The following is a 14,216-nucleotide window of genomic DNA, read 5'->3' on the forward strand; positions in this document are numbered from 1 at the left end:
TGATCTTATTTCCCTCCATATCCCCCAAAAGGAGGATGGTGGACTGGAATTCAGCCTTCAGTCCATAGGGTTTACATGAACCTAGGACCACAACAGCAACTACAAGGACTTTTTTTTTTTTTTGGCTGCCGTTTTATGCTGCTGTTTCCTTGTTGCTGCTGTTCTCTCTCTTCCCAGTTCGCTGTTGCACGCTGTTTCAGGGTTGTTGATTGCAACATTCTACTTTTAAGTTATAGTAAATGACCACTTCCAGCCACCCCACCGACTCCTCTTCCTTCCTTGTATTGGCGTAGGGATGTGGCGGCGTTCTAGGTTTACTAACTACTATTTCTGCCTGTTTGCGTGTTGTGTTGTTGTTTACTTAGTGGTGACGGGGCTTAGAAGGATAGTGTGTGTAATCAGTGTGGTTTTGTTATCTAATTCTCACTGATGTAGAAAGATTTGTTTAGTTTGGTGAGGAGCTTTACAAGTGGAAGTTGGTAAAAAAACATGGAAGTAGATCATGGCGTTAACTGTAATTAACATATAATTTTGTGTCCATTATGGCCCCATCAAGGGCATAAGGACTTGAGGCTAGGAACAGGCCGAAAGTGACCAGTCACAACTGAGTTGCAGGAAATCGTTTTGCTCGTAACTTGTTGTAGTCACCTGAATATGGCATTATGCTGAGTGAATGGTGTGCGCCCTCATCCAACACCTATATTAGGTTCTGTGTGTGCGTGTGTGTGTATATATATATATATATATATATATATATATATATATATATATATATATATATATATATATATATATATGTGTGTGTGTGTGTGTGTGTGTGTGTGTGTGTGTGTGTGTGTGTACTGATATAGATATAAACATATCTGGGTAGGATACTGACAGTCTGGGTGTATTGTGTTGGTTAGGGTATAAAGAGATAGTCACCCTGACCACGACAGCCTCTCACCGCCGCCACCGCCACTGCAACCATTACTACAACTCCCCTCTCTCCCACACACAGCCACACAGGTAAGGGGCACGCACTTTTCTCTGTGGATCATCATCATCGCTAAATGGGACACAACAGCTCCATCCACGTTGCTGCCAGAACGTGTGAAAGACCTTGAACCTGATACGCAGCTCAGAGTTGTGTGACAGGGTTTGTCGTTTTGGCTATTTATTCTACTGTTCGGAAACTAACTCAGGGTGCGTTGTGATCATTCATATCGTTAAAGGAACTCAATATCTACTAAACTAAGACTCATTTTTCAGGCACTGTAAAGGAGCCGAGTCAGAATTTAATGAAAGCATCACTGAACTGAAAACCTTCTAGAATTGGAAGAATTATACTTTTGATAGCTGTTCATAGAGGGAGATAAAAGTTTTTGACATGAACCTTCTTCAGGTACACATATTCCAGTTATTATAAAACCCTTGGTTTGAATTTTACGAGGTACCTTGAAGTTAATAAGAATCTGGCAAGATGGTGAGTGTGCTGAGTAGTGTGCTGACCCACTCTCTATGGCGGGTGGTGAGTGGCGACCCTCACAACAAGCATGATGGAAGACACGCCGAACCCACACCCACACCCTTCCACACCCTCCCTACATCCCACGCCCACATGGTCATCCCTCACTGCACCCTCGCAGACCCTCCCACTGTGCCTAATAGAAAGGTAATGCGGTGTTTGACGGGTCGTTGTGTGTGTTTTGGATATGTGAGGTCAGCAAGGACTACGAAAGGCGAAATTTCTCATGATTACCAAGACCAGACAAATACCGAGGGAGACTGGGAAATGATACAGCCGCACCAGGAGGCTTCCATCAGTTCAGCAGTCCTAGCCCAGTATCCCATCATGGCCCTCACTTCGCAGGACTTCAGCTCGATCCAGAACACAAGGACTTTGCCTGCCCCTCTCTCCTCAGAATACATTCACCCCTCAGCCCATCTAAATGCGGATCACGAAGACAGTGAGGAGGAATGGTGCCTTTCTGATGAAGACTTGCCAAATATTTCTGATTTTGTCCACCACACACCGACCCGACCCCATCTGCCCCCAGCAAACACAGAACCATCGCACATGAGTTCTGAAGGGCCGATATTAATGCAGGCGACGAAAAAGAAAGTATCTTGGAAACTAACTTGTACTGAGGATGGTATGATGAGTGGAGATGAGGGTGGAGATGAGAGTGGAGATGAGAGTAGTGATGATGACGTGGGCGTGTTGACCTGGCCTGGGTGGAGTGGTGGGTGGCAGCGTGGAGTGGCGGCGGCTGGCAGTGAGGGCTGCAGCGGGGCAGGTGTTGGGTGGCGGCGGCGGCGGCAGCAGTGTGTTCGCAACCGCTCTAGTGACCGCACCTCCTACAGTCCTCTGCGTCCCACACACTCCTCACACGCCGCCGCCATGGAGCCCCCGTTGCCTGGTTCAGCACCGGATCCCACCACTCCACAGGAACAGGGTAACGCTGAGCTTAGCAGTGGCCCTAGTGATAGTGCAGGGGTGATATCAGGCCTTGTAAGGGAGGACATTAGAGACTTTGATATATACACAATTCGCCGGCCAGGCGGGGATGGCTTGTACCCCCGCCTGCCCGCCCTCCTAGCACATTCTGACTCGGACACTGACGAGGACCCCGCCGGGAAGACAGTGCTGAGGAGAAGAAAACGCAGGAACCCGGAGGAGAGAGAAGCTGCAAAGATCAAGAGAACCAGAGAACCCAGCATGAAGCAAAGTGACGTGACGTACCCTGAGTGTCCTATTCTTACTCCCCACACCACCTCCCGCCCCCCCTCCCACAGTCCCCTCACAGCCCTGCCGTCCCCCTCTCTGAAGCCCCGAGAGGACGAGGACGACCCGGCTAGTGACACCACGATGAATGACGACGACGACGATGACGACGACGAGGCCTCCACGGTCGTTCCGGATGATTTCAACCGCGAGACGGATTCAGACATCGAAGTCCTCTCCCAGTCAGGTGGTAAGTCTTACATTTAGGAGCAGATGAGGCGTAGTTTTCTTTCTTCTCTTGTGTGCTTTTTATTGTCTTTCGTGCCTAGTCTTCTCTTATGTGTCCTTTTCGATGTTTCGTTTGATTTCCTATGTGTCATTTCTTCTGGGTGCCACATTTTCCATGTGCCATTTCCTTTGTGCTGTTTTTCTTATGCTCCCCTTCTCTTCTAAAATGCTTTCCTTTTCCTATGTGCTCTTTCTTTTCATATCTGCCCTTTCTTTTCGTACCTTTCTTTACCTGTGTACCATTTATTTTCGCATGACATTTTTGCCCTGTGTTTCTTATGTGAGTTTTTGTATGTCCCTTCCTTTCTAATTTAACTATTTATAGTCGTGCTTACAGTCTGGCGGGACACAGGTAGACCACGAATGAGTTGGATGAGAAGGTGAACTGGGATGTAATGAGGGACAGATTGAGTTAGGATGAAGATAGGCAGGCAGTCGGATAGGGATGGACTGGGGAACCGAATTGCTGGGATAAGATGGAGCATATATTGGGAAGATGATTGGAATGTAATGAAGGGCTGTAAAGCTGAGTCAGGAGGATCTTACTATTCCGATCATTCCTCACAAATAACAGAATATAGATCAGGCGTAGGTGAACATACAGATTGATGAACTGGTTTACTTAGGAAATTAATGTTTTATATATATATATATATATATATATATATATATATATATATATATATATAAAATATGTATGTATGTATGTATCAAAAAATAGATATTAATACATGATAGACTTCACGGCTTACAAAATCATAAATACAAACGGTCATACAAATAAATACATGGAGAGACCGATAATGGCCAGTACCTTAGGACCTAAACAGGCTACATAGCCTCAGACCAGGACAGGTTGCAGGAATCGTTAAGGGAGCAATTTAGAGGGATTTACATCTACCTCTGTGCCAATGGAAACAGAGGGTATAATTTAACCTTTCTCTCTAAGCCAGTAGGGAAAGAGATTGGAATTTACGTCAGTTAACTCCCTCGCTTCGAGTAAAGTCGGTTGGTGGTAGCAGGAATTGATTTAAAAAAAAAAAACTAAGCTGCTGTCTAAAATCGCCTAGCTTGTACTGAAGGGGTTAAATAATTTAGAAGGATAACTTTGTCTTATTCATCCCATGACCGGACGATTTTATTCAGCCATGAATAGACAAGTAGTAATGCATGGGTTAAATGCGGTCTGCAGTCGAGGGTTTGATGGGCAAATGAGAGCAATCTTCTTTGCTATCCTCGTCGTATTTATGTATGTATTTATTTATTTGTTTTCAGCTTAGGCGGGCCCTCAGGTCGTGAAGGAGTCAGTAAGCTCACTCTTGGTCGTGACAGCTTTTAATATTCTATTTTGGGAAACACCGGACGATTTTATTGTGCCGAGAGTGAGCCATAGGGGTCTGTGTTTAGATGTGATTAGATACAGCATGGGACGAGGATTAGAGTGATTAGGATAGTGGGAATCTCGTAAGTGTTGGGGATAGAGTGGCCAGGCTGTGATAATGCCAAGTGAAAAACTAAGGGGAAATTCTCTCTCTCTCTCTCTCTCTCTCTCTCTCTCTCTCTCTCTCTCTCTCTCTCTCTCTCGATTTAGAGCAATACTAGCCCTTCTCCTCCTCCTCCTCCTCCTCCTCCTCCTTTAATATTCCTCTCGCCTTCTGTGTTTCCTAACCCAGCTTCCGTGTCTAGAGAAGGTTGTTGGCCCAGGCGTACATTGTCCTCGTGTATCTTTCCTCGGCTTCTTCTTGCTTTTCATCCTTCTTTAGCCCATGTTCTTAGCCTGGTATTGTCCTCGTCTGTCTCTTTCTTCCTTTGTCTCGCTTGTTTCCTTTGTCTCTCTTTTCGTGTCTATTTTCTTTCGTTTCTTTCTTGTCAGTCGTGAGTTTATTCTTCCCTCCCTGCCTCATATCCTCATCTGTCTCTTGTCATCTCTTCCTTTCTTAGCCTGGCTTTTTCTGTCTTTTTTTCCTGTTTCGTATTGACCACGTCTGTCTGGCTCTCTCTCTCTCTCTCTCTCTCTCTCTCTCTCTCTCTCTCTCTCTCTCTCTCTCTCTCTCTCTCTCTCTCTCTCTCTCTCTCTCTCTCTCTCTCTCTCTCTCTCTCTCTCTCTCTCTCTCTCTCTCTCCTCTTGTCTCATCAGTGTCTTATGTTTTCATATTTTCGTGTCTCCTTTTTCTTCGTTCTGTTCTGATTTTTTTCTTCGTGTTGTTCTATCTTTCATTTTATTTTCATGTTTTCTTGTGTCTTTTACCATCGTTCTACCGGAGTATGTCTTCCTTCTTTCGTTCCTTTGTTGTCCTTTTTCTTGTTATTGTTTTGTCCCTATTTTCGCATTCGTCTGCTTGTTCCTCGCCAAACTCTTTTTTTTCAACGGTATATTGCTTCTTTCTTCTTGCGTTTATTTGCTGCTGTCTTCCCTTGCGTCTTTCTTTAGTCCTCGCCTTTGTCTCTGTGTCTTTTTATCTCTTTTCTTTGTCACATCTCCCTTTGTCTCTTCCCGTGTCCTCCTCTTTGATGGTGAGTATAATTTATATTACTCCATTTTGTCATCTCTTTTCCTCTGTCTCTTCAATTTATATATATATATATATATCCTGCAGACGAAAGGCAGGTATTATTATCATTATTATTATTATTATTATTATTATTATTATTCTCATCATCATCATCTATATTTTACCTGCTCTTCAGTCTCGAAAAGCTCCTCACATCCATACGCCATTCATTTCCTGTCTCATCTGTCACTCGTGTGTGTGTGTGTGTGTGTGTGTGTGTGTGTGTGTGTGTGTGTGTGTGTGTGTCTCTCTCTCTTTCTCTCTCTCTCTCTCTCTCTCTCTCTCTCCCCAATTCCTTTACCTGATCCCTTTATACCCTCCCGGATCCGACCTCAAACCTGTCATATATATATCAGGTTTTTCACGGTTGGGATTTTTTTTTTTATTTAAATCCAGTTTTCAGTTTTTCTTCTTCTTTTCCTTTCCCCTTTCCTCTCGCGTTAATTTCATCCTTCCGTTCTTTTTCCTTTTCTTTTTCTTTTGCTTTTATCCCTTCCCGTTTTCTATAGACTTTTATTACCTGCTTATTTTCCTACCTGACCTACCGCACGTTGTAGCTTGCTCCATGTGTTTTCTTTTTTCTTTCATTTCTTTTAGTCCCACCTTTATAATTTTCCGTTTTTCACTTCCGTTTAATTTTCTTCACTTTCATTTTCGTGTTTCCAGGGCCACCACACGCCATCGGTCTGTGTGTGTGTGTGTGTGTGTGTGTGTGTGTGTGTGTGTGTGTGTGTGTGTGTGTGAATAAAGAGATACATACACGGACAGACAAAAAGGGATGGTTTTAGATGCCAACAAATAGAGACCCAACCCAGACCAGTCGGCTACCGTGCCAGAGATAGCCCAACGTACCCAGTAGCCCGAGACGATAGCTGCTTTGTTGCGTCTGTCACTTGTAGGATACGTCCATCACCTCCGTCAGATGCCGATAGCTTTCTTTTAGTGTACGATAAATGATTGTCACGTCACTACTGCTGTTCATCTCTCACGTCCGTCGTTTAGTTACGTCACGTCGTACTAAAGGTGTCACTTCGCTTGCTACTTTAACTATCACGTCATTTTGTTAAGGTAGCGTCACGTCATGGATACATACATGATACCTGTTACGTAGGTGTTGCTGCAGCACAGTCACGTTGTTGTTACGGTAGCGGTACCAATATTAGTCCTACGAGTCCCAACTCCCAAGGTCAAAGGAATACCTGTTCCGCCATCTGTTGCCAAATGCCAGCGAACGCCGTATTTTCATGGGTTTAGGGGTTTCGGTAGACATCTTTGCTTCTTTATTTTCCATTTTACATCTTTATACTCTTGTACATCTCATAATTTTTTTTTTTTTTTGTAACATTGGCAAAGTCTTCCCCGAGTTGCAGATAATCCTCTGGTGGCAGCAAGAAAAAAATGAATTGCTCTACCAAACACTAGAGGTTAATAAATAATATAGTCCGGCGGTAGCAGGAATGAAATGAAAACGTTATCGAAGTGAAAAGTCTCGGAAGCCAGTGTTCATGTAAATTTATGGGGCCTTTTTGTATTACCTCTTCCTTAACGATATATTTTACATACATCATACTACAATGGAGACTTGGATCTTTCCGATAAATAACACTTCAATATCTGAGTAGCACCCTCAGTCCGATAATTATTTTTTTTTTAATACCAATACCGAAGACTATTCAGTTTATGACAGATCTCTTGTAATGTAGGGGTCTAACACTTCTGTTCGAAAAGTGTCTTCTAACTTTAAACATTTTCGGCTGATGGTATTTAAAATATGAAATACGCCATAGGAGTGGTTAACCTCCCCTCCTCCCGTCACTGCAAGCGCCATGCCCTGTTCGTGTTGTTCCATCTTATCGTTCCATCTATCTCGCTTTTGGACTCCATTTCCTTCTCCCATTCACCATGGCCACTCTTTGTTAACCAAGCATGCAACGCCCAGAGTTGCAAGTAGTCCTAGCCAGATACATCTACGACAACCCTAGCCCCATATATCTGCGATAGCTTTATCCACGTATACCTATGATAGCCACAGCCACATATGCCAACTATAGCCTTAGACCCATAGAACTACAATAACTCTGCACCTCGTTTGTTTATGCAGGTGCGTTGGAAAGTAGGATGGTCCCACTGAACTGACTGTTTGGTGAGTTGGGACCAGATAGCACACCTCTCTCTCTCTCTCTCTCTCTCTCTCTCTCTCTCTCTCTCTCTCTCTCTCTCTCTCTCTCTCTCTCTCTCTCTCTCGTACCTTTCACAAGAACTAGGTTAAGGGGCCTGGATATATCAAGGGACACATTAAATTTATAAAATCTTGCAGTATTTATTGTAGATGATTAAGGGACTTGGTCAGTAATAATAATAATCATCATCATCATCACACCAAGACATGGGGTAGGTAGGATCCAAAAATAGTAGACGAGCAGAGGTAAGAGAACCATGCTTCGTGATTTTGAGTCGGTTATTTAAATTATATTGTAATGCTGTTTCTTCCCAATTATTTTTAATTGCTCAGTATCGCAATGGAGATATTGCTTTTGGATCTTACAGATAGGACCTGAGGATTATTTTGAGGGCAATTTCTTTCGTGATGTATTCGGAGTGTGTGTGTGTGTGTGTGTGTGTGTGCGCGCATAGAGTAGTGGTGCTCTGTGGTAGGTTTCTGAAGTGGCCGCCACTGCCAGCTGCGCACACATCTTACGTGGAGATAATCACGTAGCTGTGTATACGCTCATTCACACAGCATATTCATTCGCATACTGACTCGTAAATACTAATTGGTAGACTACACATCACTTACGTTGTTACATGGGAAGTAAATCCACTCATCACAATTCTCTCTCTCTCTCTCTCTCTCTGACTAAACCCTTTGTCTTCATCCACTCGAAGTCTCAACCCCACTCATCTTTCACATGTGTAGCGTATCATATCTCACATTACATATTTCACTAATGTTCATTAATTTTCTTTACGTGTAGGTGAATACACCACGGCTCTTTTATCATCAGATTTCCGTTGTGGGAATAACGAGACTGGTTAGAACGTCAGGAGAACGGGTAGGGAAGGGAGAGTGGGAGTGCTGGGTTTGTTATTGTTTACTTTGACATCTTTCTCATGGTTTTTCCCTCCAAAATTTCCAGGTGTCCTCTGTTTTGTTGTGTTTGTTGTTGAGAATGTGCTTTGAGGTTGGGCCAGAACAAAAGCCCTTGTCATACGATGCTTCACCAGTAGCTTTGTGGTGGAGGTCATCTCGATTGCAACGCATGTTAGGTAACGCAAACGTTGGTACGCGGCGTGAAGGTTGCAGTTTTTCTGCCTTTACTAGTCTAATTTTCACGTCTATCTATCTATCTATCTATTGCCAGACGCCTCAATCCCGTTTGGGGTGGCCACAAACAAATCGCCTCCAAGTCGCCCTGTCCCCCGCCATTTCACTACCCTGCTCCCAACTCACACCCCCCTCTCTCATATACCTCTCCACCCCATCCCTCCATCTCATCCTCGGTCTCCCCCTCCCTCTTCCACCCTCCACCTCACTCACATACACTCTCTTCGTCAGTCTTCCACCCTCCATCCTCTCCACATGGCCAAACCACCTCAGCGTATTATCTATAAATAACCAACCAATTTTTGAAATATGACGGACATTAACGTATTTCATTAAGTTAATAATGGGTTATAAATAAACGTTAACCGTGGAGGTATATCATAAGAATTAAATTAACGCTTGTTGGATATATGGCAGCATTGATCATACCACCTCGCAGCTCAGTGACGTCATTGTGGTAAACATATCCACGTGTTCGTTTGGTTCCACGCGATGATGTTCTTGTATTCATAGACTGGCAATTTATTGCCACTTATTTTTCCACTCCTTTCATTGTTACGGTCAATACACTGCTCGGCACTGTTTTTCGACAATAATTTTTGTCGGATGTGGTGAGCCGAGTGGAGGAAATAAGGTGATGGAGTTTGGCGTTGGGGGAAGGTTATGGAGGATTGTGGCAACTTTGCAACAAGCCTCTGGACGTCGAGGAGGCAGAATGTTACCTACACAGCTCGTGCCAGTCGCCACAACCAGGAATGTAATGCATCTTATTTGTGGTTATTGCGTCTTATTGCATCCTTGTATCGTCTTCTGTTCACCAAAAAGAAGTCATGTCCACTCTCCGTTTGTTTGTTTATTTGGAGGTAATTGCTTTAGCCAGTTTGTTCATAAAGTTCAGTCAGGTTCATTTACCGACAACATGGTATGCTTCAACATTATTTTAATAATCGTAGAAGGAATTAGCTGGTTGTTTAGAGTACTTTGCATGGTTTTTAGTTAGTCTTGATAAGGATTTTATAAGTGACGGAACTAACAACTGTCGTAGGAGAACTTAAGTGACGCGGCACCTAACTCCTCTTTTTAGTGAATACAGTACCTGTCTCAAATCCCGGCCTGTACACACACACACACACACACACACTGCGTCATACCGACTGCATCACGACGCCACAGCTGTTATCATCTCACAATCACAGCAGCTGATACCAAGCCAACCACCTCGTCAAACCAACTCCTTCATCACACCAACTGCGTCATTGCACCATCACACTACATCATTACATCTTCTGCATCATCACATCATTCCCATTTCAACACTACCATGACAGTAGTATGCCAAGGTGGGAAACAATGGATTCTGTACTAGTGCAGGTCACGGCACATAATGAGCCACTTATACCCTGTTACACCCCAGCTTAAGGCCATCCACTGTTCACACTGTTTTCTTTGTGCCGCTCCCCCCCTCCCAAGCATGTGTACCCAATCCCATATGCCTACCCTCCTTTTTTTTTTTTTTTTTTTTTTCCACCGCATACCGTCATTGACACACGCACACATAGGGCTACCCTGAATACTCATACCGTTTTACTTTCATACCTTCACACACGCTACATACCCTCCTCGATGCCCATACTCTGACACAGGACTTTCCCCAGATACAGTACTCCTCATACATTAGCTTCCTCACACACCCCTTTTACCCTCCTACCCCTGATGTACTTACCCTGACACATTTCTTACCCTTAGTCACGCATACCCTAGCTCCCCTCAACACTCCTACCCTTCACCCTCCAATGCTCTTACACCTCGCCACACCCCTTACCTGTACCCATCCATACCCCTACACCTTCCTACACCCCTAACCTATACTCATTCATAGCCCCACACATCCCTACCTCTTTCTACGCTCCTTACCCTTAATCCATCACACTCTTTCTCCTTCAACGCTCATAGTCTTCACCTTCATATACCCTTGCACCTTTCCATACCCCTTACTCTCAGACCCCCACAAACCCCACCCTGTATTTCGTACCTTGTCCACAAATAACCTGACCCCTGCCGCCCCCTCCCACCCACCTCTCATACATGTGGTTTGTGTCGTCTTCATTCTGAGTTGGGTTCACATCAAGCAGACCATTTAATTTTGGTGGGTAATTTGGGATGTGCGCGGCCGAGAGTGACGAAGAGTTAGAACACACACACACACACACACACACACACCGCTGTAATCAGGCAGCTTGCCATGTTGAGATGGTAAACGAAAATCTTGAACTAATTGTATATATATATATATATATATATATATATATATATATATATATATATCACCAGAGACCTGTAATTTTTCTCTGAGGCTTTGTTTATGAATTCTGTGAATTAATATTTTTCAAGTAATAAATTACTTTTCTTACTAATTCTGGTCAGTGCACTTGTACACAATAATTATGGCCTTATGGGGGCAAGGGTGCGTTAGTTGGTAATCAGAAAGTGAACTGTTGTGGTTAGTTTTGTTTCTCTCTCTCTCTCTCTCTCTCTCTCAGGGAAAATTAGAGGAACTGAAGTGGATGAATTTTTTTCTTCGTCTGACTTTGACTGATTGGTGGTAATGAATTCTGTCTATTTTTACCAGAGTTTATCTGATACTGGAGGTTGTCTGGGTAAAGTAAAAAATACGCCATTGATTTGACGTGGTTAACGCACGTTGACGAACTGATGTATTTTCATCCGGGTTCAATGTTGCATGGAGGACAGGAGAGACAAGGCTTATCAGTCGTTATCAGTCCGGTGGCCGGGCTGCAGGGGACATCGATGACGCACTCTTGGACCTGCTTTGTCTTCCTGGTTGTTTGTCTGGCTTTTACGAGCCTTGTTAATTGGAGAAGAGTACATGAGGGAGGGTGAATCTCATTGGCGGGAGGAGGTGAGGGAACTTGGGGATGCCAGTGACTCACTCGAGATATTTGTTTTCCTGTCCGTCTTATTGTCCTCTTTGAACTCTTTCTGTAGGGTCTGTGTTTGAACCTTGGCCCCAATTACGAACACAATCAATGTCTTGTAATAGGACAAGAGGAATGGTGAATTTTCACATATCTTTTGTGCTCTCTGCAGAATTTATTCCTACTTACGGGAGGAAAATTATAAGTTGTTTATTTAGGAACAAGGATATATATATATATATATATATATATATATATATATATATATATATATATATATATATATATAATGTATGTATGTATATATAATGTTTCTTTTACAACATAAAATCAGTTATGACGGAATTGCACGTAAATACATTTCTGAAACCCACCCCTGGTAAAGAGTGGAGGAATACACGGGGGAAGGCGGCTTGGATTGGCGGACGGTGGAGAAAATTACCACTTCAGACTACCAGTAACTTTAAGACCTTTTTTGACGTCCATATCTATCGTCATGAGAGTTCTTTTGATTTCTTCCTTCGTGCTCTTTTGACTTCATTTCCCTTCGTCTTGAGAGTACATTTTGACTTAGTTTCCTTTGCCTTGAGAGTTCTTTTTGACTTCCTTTTTCATTCGTCATGGGACCTCTATTGACTTTCTTTGCATTAGTCTTGAGAGTTGTTAACTTTCCTTACTTCGTCTTGAGAGCTCTTTTGACCTGTTTGCCTTCGTCTTGAGAGCTCTTCTGATTTCCTTTTCGTCTCTTTGGTTGTCCCTTTAATGAACCTGACCATTTCCTTTGCCTTGAGAGTTCTTTTTGACTTCCTTTTTCTTTCGTCATGGGACCTCTTTTAACTTTCTTTGCATTAGTCTTGAGAGTTGTTAACTTCCTTTACTTCGTCTTGAGAGCTCTTTTGACCTGTTTACCTTTGACTTGAGAGCTCTTCTGATTTCCTTTTTGTCTATTTGGTTGTCCCTTTAATGAACCTGACCAGATGTGTTTTTATGTAACACAATGGCAACAGCACATGATGGCCACTTGGATTTGTTGGAGAGGCTAATACAAGAATTTAGAGATATTTATCGAGGCTGCGAACTTCCCGTACTATCTCAGGGAATAGGCAGGGAATAGGGATTGCATTAATTATCGAGGACCTTAAATTTTTACGATAGATATGTTAGTTAATTGTTGTCAGGGTTCATTTTGTTTTACCGTATTTTTCCACTAATGTTTACTCTGGCTTTGTTGTGAAATGTTTGATAGCTCGGTAGATTATGGTGAAGATAAAATTATAAATAGATAATCCCATACATATGTTAAGCTGAAGAAAGTTTATGAATAGGGTTCAGGATGTCTGCACTAGATATATAGGTACCATTCCCTGCTATAAATAGATACTGTACTAGACCCGGTGCACCTTCTCACTGTCATTTCCCTGCCCCCCCCCCCCTTTTTCTTTACATGATCCAAAATGCGATTCGATTTTATGTGAACTTTTCGATACGATGACGCACACTGTCTTTTAATCGTGCTAACACCAGACTATTTAATTGTTTAGGTTCGGCTCTTCATATTCAGGGGTTAGATACAGCCTCCGTCATCCCTTTCACTACAATAAGTTTCCACTGAGATGCGTGAAATTGCGTGGATGTAGCAGGATAATATAACAGGACGATTTCGGACAACAGATTTTAATTGGCCACTTGCGAGTTTTGTGATACAGGAAGGTTGAAAATATCGACACTGATAATTTGCGTAGTATCAACATAAATCGTGTTTTGTATATCTAGAAAAGTATCGTGTGAAAATGACCTTTGACATATTATCAAGTAGTTCCTGATCAACATTATGCTTCGTTCTAACCCTAAATAAGACAGATATGCAATGTCTCAAATGCTGTGAAAAGATGGACGGTCTTTGATACCGTACATTTCTTATATAGGACTACGGCAAAGTCGAAACATAGTACTGTTCAGCTAGTACTTGATGTCAAAGCTATTTGCACACAATATTAATTCTAAACACGCTTTGTGCTGATATCACGAAATCATCAGTGTTGACATTATCAACTTTCTTGTGGCCTAGCTCTCGCAAGTGGCCAATTACTCCATAACTTAACAAATTACATCACATTTTTATGCCCACTTCATTCCACAGAGAGAGAGAGAGAGAGAGAGAAGGCTACATCTGTATTTTCGTGGATAAACAACGATATGAACATTCATCTTACATTAATTACACTTAATTGATGCTCAGGTAGCAGTAACTACGGTGTATTTCTTTTATAATAACTTCCATGTGTGTGTGTGTGTGTGTGTGTGTGTGTGTGTGTGTGTGTGTGTGTGTGTGTGTGTGTTTTAGTTTATTTGGAAGCACATTCCAGTACCCATATAATTATCACCATGTGCATCATACCAAGTTACCA

At 42.8% G+C, this 14,216-nt stretch overlaps 1 protein-coding gene across 4 annotated transcripts in view; it reads left to right on the plus strand.

Annotated features, from left to right (window-relative positions):
- Window positions 1-14,216, plus strand: part of BNIP3 (BCL2 interacting protein 3) — a 125,140-nt gene that overhangs the window by 46,619 nt on the left and 64,305 nt on the right. For 2 of the 4 annotated variants that reach the window (XM_080282452.1, XM_080282453.1), the window contains exon 2: window positions 1,252-2,957. In XM_080282452.1, coding sequence (XP_080138578.1) covers window positions 1,463-2,957 — 1,495 coding nt within the window. In that variant the 5' untranslated portion in view covers window positions 1,252-1,462. Of the gene's footprint in view, window positions 1-1,000; window positions 2,958-14,216 lie in introns of all 4 variants that reach the window. The other 2 variants (XM_080282450.1, XM_080282451.1) reach the window with 2 other exon arrangements.

The sequence above is a fragment of the Coenobita brevimanus genome, chromosome 93 (genome assembly GCF_032717465.1).
Source record: "Coenobita brevimanus isolate Jiangsu-jjx chromosome 93, ASM3271746v2, whole genome shotgun sequence".
Taxonomy (NCBI): domain Eukaryota; kingdom Metazoa; phylum Arthropoda; class Malacostraca; order Decapoda; family Coenobitidae; genus Coenobita; species Coenobita brevimanus.